The sequence below is a fragment of the Populus euphratica genome, unplaced genomic scaffold (assembly GCF_000495115.2).
Source record: "Populus euphratica unplaced genomic scaffold, PopEup_1.0 scaffold36.1, whole genome shotgun sequence".
NCBI classification, from domain to species: domain Eukaryota; kingdom Viridiplantae; phylum Streptophyta; class Magnoliopsida; order Malpighiales; family Salicaceae; genus Populus; species Populus euphratica.
Window position 1 is genome coordinate 642003 of NW_011499908.1, and position 6000 is coordinate 648002.

The following is a 6000-nucleotide window of genomic DNA, read 5'->3' on the forward strand; positions in this document are numbered from 1 at the left end:
TGGTCTATAAAATACACTGAAATAATTTGTTAAGACTTTCAACATGAGTATTTTGCATCAAACAACAATATTTTTTTCTTTTGTGTGCAAACCAATAGGCCTAACAGTAAGCCTGGTGTGTGTATCTCGTGCATGAGAAATAATGAAAAAAAAAAAACAAGAAAAAAAAGAAAACCGTGCATGAGAAATAATGAAAAAAAAAGAAGAAAAAAAAGAAAACAAGAAACACTAAATACCAAATACGATAAACTCACGTATTGTATCACATGCTCCCAATAACATAATTTTAATGTTAGAAAACATTATTACATGTCGTCCATTTTTACACACCGGACAATCAACTATTTTCCTTTGGAAACCATCGGCTTGAACTTGAAAAGGAGTTAAATAAAAACATATGAGACAAGAGTTTATTTGTATTTTTAAAAATTCATATTTCATGTAGATGAAATAAAAACATATAAATCCAAAAAAAGCTTAACATTTTTATTTTATTCCACGAAGCCCACAACATTCTCTCATTGGAAATAATATTAACAATAATAATTTCCTTTGGAAACCATTGACTTGAACTTGAAAAGGAGTTAAATAAAAACATATGAGACAAGAGTTTATTTGTATTTTTTAAAAAATATTTTTTAATTAAAAATATATTTTAAAAATATTATTTTTTAAAATTCATATTTCATGTAGATGAAATAAAAAAATATAAATCCAAAAAAAGCTTAACATTTTTATTTTATTCCACGAAGCCCACAACATTCTCTCACTGGAAATAATATTAACAATAATAATTTCCTTTGGAAACCATTGACTTGAACTTGAAAAGGAGTTAAATAAAAACATATGAGACAAGAGTTTATTTTTATTTTTTTAAAAATATTTTTTAATTATTATTTTTTAAAATTCATATTTCATGTGGATGAAAATAAAAAAATATAAATCCAAAAAAAGCTTAACATTTTTATTTTATTCCACGAAGCCCACAACATTCTCTCACTGGGCCAGGCCAGATGAATATGAGCCCAGCAACAATCCAAACAAAACCTATACCAACCCTCAAATTCCATCCTCCCCAAAAACCCTAATCTCCCACACCCCCCTCCCTGTATCCCCTCTCTCGGCCTCTCTTTGCCTCAAATCGAGATCGGAGAATGGCGGCGATCGAGCAGCAAACAGTCCTCCAATTCGCAACATCATCTTCATCGACTCTCTCCGCGAAGGTTCACCCTCTTGTCATCTTCAACATCTGCGATTGCTACGTTAGGCGGCCTGACCAAGCTGAGCGCGTCATTGGCACTCTCCTTGGCTCCGTCTTGCCCGATGGCACCGTTGATATCCGCAACTCTTATGCCGTCCCTCATAATGAATCCTCCGAACAGGTTTTCAAATATCTCTTCCCAGATTTTTTCTATTTTTTCTACTGTCTTGGAAAAAATGTAATCAAGAAATATCTCAGAAGGTTAGTTGTAATTGTTTTTTCCAATCCTAGTCTTTTATTTCCCATGGTAATAATTGTGTTGGTTTTTGTTTATAAAATGGATGAAGGTGGCTTTGGATATCGATTACCATCATAACTTGCTGCTGTCTCATCAAAAAGTGAATCCTAAGGAAGTTATTGTTGGATGGTAATTCTCATCTTCACTGATTTCATTATTGTCAATGCAAGTTATTGTTTGAAAAAAACTTGGAAGGTTTTGAATGTGTTGCAATAGTGTAGTGTTTATTGGATTGTTCAAATTTTATTTTGCTTTACCATTATATGCTGGAGCTTTCAATATCCAATGGTGGTGACGAGGAGGCAATGGGTTTTTTGTTATGGAATTAATTAATTTGTCGTGTTGTGCTTATGCAATTGTTGTGCTTATGTAATTGCATGCAGGTATTCAACTGGGTTAGGAGTTACTGGCGGTAGTGCTTTGATTCATGATTTCTATTCCAGAGAAGTTCCAAACCCTATTCATCTGACGGTGGATACAGGATTCAGTAACGGGGAGGGTACCATAAAGGCTTATGTTTCTGTGAATCTGTCTCTTGGAGACCGTCCACTTGCGGCACAATTTCAAGAAGTTCCTCTTGATCTTCGTATGGTTGAAGCTGAGCGCATTGGATGTATGTATATATCTTGAATTCTTCTTTCCTAGTAAAATCTTTGTTGGTTGGCATTCTCTGTTTTCTGTTTTGTTGTCTCACTGTGCACATGCCAAGACAAACAGGTTCCCATACACATGCTTCTGCTATTACATTTCTTAAGGGAGACAATGATAGATTAGGCTGTTAATTCTGACCCTTTGGTGAAACATTCTTCCTTCAAGTCTTTAATTTCATTCTTTTTGTTGGGTGTATGGAGTGGGGTGAAGAGGATTGGCGTGAATGGATTTTGTCCAAGGAGTTAATTGTGATAAATTTTTAGATTTCATTTTATGAAAGGAAGCAATGCTATCAACTACATCTTAAGGGCCTAGTTGGTAATAGCTCTGTAATCTTCAAAATTTCCCGCCCTATTCTTTTTCTTGTTCCTGGGGATAGAGTTCCCTTTTGTTTGTAACAATGATTCTGCTTATTACCGTGCTGGCTATCTCCATGAAACAATCAGCTCTGATCATGGCTTGTTTATAATTATTTTTGGAAAAACTACGAAATTCGAATTTCATGAAGCTCTGCATATTGTTTCTTCTGCATAAAAATTTGCCACTTGCTGTTGTTATTTCTTGATGCCCTGTCAAAATTCGGTTTGTTGTGGTTGTTTAACACCTGGAATTCTGTTTGTGGAATGCTGGTTGAATTCCTTTCTTTTGATGCGCATATATTAGATTTATCTGCATCTGAAGTTTTATCTATATCATAACTGCAGTTGATGTTTTGAAGACCACAATGGTTGACAAAATTCCAAGTGATCTGGAAGGGATGGAAATCTCTATGCAACGGCTACTAGCTCTAATCGATGATGTGTACAAATATGTTGATGATGTGGTGGTGAGTAAGATGACCCTCCCTTCATCAATTTGTTCTAACCTCCTTATTGTTTAAGCTAATAATCAGTTCTCTTCTTAGGAAGGGCATACCGCACCAGATAATAACATAGGGCGTTTTATATCAGACACGGTCGCCTCCCTTCCCAAACTTTCACCACCAGTGTTTGATAAGCTTGTAAATGACAACATGCAGGTAAGCTAATGTTATTTTCATATGATTGTTTCTAGGAATAAAGATGATTGCAGGAGTGTTATCATTCATAACTACGACATATGATTAGAATTTAGGCTTAATTTCTTTGTTTCAGATTTAGGTCTTAAATCATTTGTTGCGAGTAGTTTTCTACTTTGTAATGGCAATTCATTTGATATTTTTAATGACAATTTGTTGGCATATTACTCTGCTGCATTGTCAGTGATTTTCTGCTTTATATATCATTTCATCTTTCTCTATTTGCTTCTTCTGCCTTCTCTGTTCCCACAGGACCATTTACTCTTGCTGTACCTGTCAAGCATCACTAGGACACAGCTCAGCTTAGCAGAGAAGTTGAATACAGCAGCTCAGATCCTCTGATTTCTGTCTGCTGGGTGAATTCACGGCCCAAAACCATTAATCCTCATAGGTGTTGACCTATAGTAATGTATTGTCAAGTTTGGGGAATCAGAAGCTTGTGTTGATTTTTGTTAGGTAGGCTATCTGCAATTTCATCTCAAGATTGTTTTTATAATTGTTCATTTACACTCCAGGAAACATTATTCACTTTTGTAAGCTCGAGGTTAAATCTGGTTTGCTTACAATGCTGTTATACTTTGGTTTTCAGTTCTTGTCTTGTTATCCTAACTCCTGACCTGGGTTTTCTCAAACTGATTGGGGTCGCATCCGAAATCTGCAACATGGTGATACTGTATGCTATAGAAACTGGATTAGTAACATCTTTTGATTATTAGGTTATCTTTTGGGATGGTGGCACTGCATTTGACGGTGCGTAACAAAATTATCACGGGATATGTTAGCATATGGCGTGTTGGGTGTGATTTTTAAAATTATTTTATTTTATTTTATTAATATGGGTGTTAAATCAGCTTGTGTGTATCTTGATTAATTTTACGGGTCTTAAAGTTAACATTTATATAAGCTTTAGCGGTCCTAAGGTCTGAGGTTTTTGGGACTTTAATTAGTGATATGATCAGGTAAAGAATATCCTTCAAGCTTGTGAATTTTTTTTGTTAACTAAGTTGAACCAGCTACCTTATAAACTCATATTCGGATCAGGCTTCTCTCATATTCCTCGTACCATGTTTTCCCTTTGAATCTAAATACTGTTGAGGTCTATGGCCAGGGAAAGACGCTGCACGGGATACAGTATTCTTGGTTTAAATTCTTATGGTTGGATTGTGAATCTATGTCTCTTGTGGACCGCTGAGCATGTTCTCCTGGCCTGGTCTATGGGCCAGGCAAGTTGTGCCCCTCCAGGACTGATGGATATCCCCTTTTCACATGGAGAAACAACTGTCCATTCATTCATTCATGGAATGCTTGCAAACCACCTCCAACCCCCTTTTTTTTTTTAATTAGATCTCGCCAGTATAGCCGCGGGATAGGTAAGTGGTGGGATCCAGCTCGATCATTTATCTATCGTACCTCATATTTTAACCAAAATATTGGAAATGATACGGAATGCAAGACTTCCGATGTTCGTCTACCGTTTATCACGGCAGATGCACAAGCTCTATGCCTGCATTCAGGTTAAAAAACATTTTTTTTTTGTAATATATCTTCCCTTCAAATATTTTATATGTAACATGTTTTTAAAAATTAATTATAAATATTGACTAGTTTTTCTGTAAAATATTTTATAAAAACTATAATAAAAAAAAAATTTATAAATTTTTTTCTCTCAAAATAAACACTTTTACACCAAACAAACATACCCTAGTTATTTTTTATTCGCGAGAAAACAACCTTCGAGTTTTGGGAAATAAGGAGTGATTTTAGTAAAATTTGGCAACAGAAGTCTGTTGCTTGTAATTTTGGTTGCATACTCGCAGCAACTACGTGTTAGCAGAATTTCCCTTTATCATGTGTCAAACCATGCCGAGCTCTGACCTCCGACACCAGCAACTCTCACAGTTTGCAGTAATTGCATAGTGATTGATTGCCTGGTGGGCCTCCTATGATTGGGCATCTAGAATGTTAAGCGCAGATTATGCGATCTTAATTCCTATGATTAGTTCTTTTTTCCCACCCATTTTGTCCGCGGCCATGTTTGGTGATCTTCCACTATGGGGCAATTTGCAATAACGATAAATGTGGTGTGCAGTGCAGAGTGCAGCAGACAGGAGAAAAGGGACGGAAATCTTGGGTGGCCTAGATTTCACGCGTGCCCTATATTTCTCCATAGCCTCTACCCCTCTAGCACTATATGTCACTCCTCGTTTCGCACTAATCATTTTTCTGTTGTTGTTTGTCGGAACCACTTCCCCTATCTCTCCCACTCATCAAAATAAAGTGCTTCTCTCTAACTCAATCAACGGTGACACGTACAAAAGACAGCCAAATAAAACACTTCGCACTTTTTCCAATCTCCCTCTTAAATCCTTCCTATAACTGTTTGTGCATGTTTGCATATCGTTCCAATAACTCCTGTTGCTAACGAGTTTAAGGGCACTTCTTAAGATGTATTATTATGGCTTGGAAATACGGGTTGTAGATATTAATCATGGGCTGAAAGATATTTCACAGTTCTAGCTGATACTAGGACTTCTAATGACATGGGCATTTCATATATACTCCTTGTTTCATTCAGGATCGTAGTAGTTCCTAGCTTGTGATTTAGTTGAGTTGAACTTGTTCAATCACAAATCGAAGATTTGATGCAACTCGAACTCCAATTTCTTCTAGGACTACACATGCCAAACACCCATGCTTAGCAAATATAGGCTGCTTTGATATGTGGTGAGCCTAGTACTGTTAATTGGCAACACAAGTCAGAATAGTTTTTAAGATATGCAAGAATTTGTGGTC

General features: G+C 36.1%; 1 protein-coding gene across 1 annotated transcript; it reads left to right on the forward strand.

The window, feature by feature from the left end:
- Positions 1-1060: 1060 nt before the first annotated feature.
- LOC105133619 (eukaryotic translation initiation factor 3 subunit F-like) lies at positions 1061-3795 on the forward strand. The gene is made up of 6 exons (XM_011037692.1): positions 1061-1382; positions 1549-1628; positions 1883-2112; positions 2855-2976; positions 3055-3168; positions 3460-3795. Exons 1-6 carry the CDS (start codon positions 1155-1157, stop codon positions 3547-3549), a joined length of 864 nt encoding a protein of 287 aa, XP_011035994.1. The 5' UTR covers positions 1061-1154; the 3' UTR covers positions 3550-3795.
- The last annotated feature ends 2205 nt before the right edge of the window (positions 3796-6000 follow it).

Excerpts from the sequence above, each read along its gene's own strand:
- LOC105133619 (XM_011037692.1), top strand. The coding sequence starts at position 1,155 with ATGGCGGCGATCGAGCAGCAAACAGTCCTCCAATTCGCAACATCATCT. Across the intron at positions 2,113-2,854 it reads TGAAGCTGAGCGCATTGGAT|TTGATGTTTTGAAGACCACA; the intron begins GTATGTATATAT and ends TCATAACTGCAG. Across the intron at positions 3,169-3,459 it reads TTGTAAATGACAACATGCAG|GACCATTTACTCTTGCTGTA; the intron begins GTAAGCTAATGT and ends CTGTTCCCACAG.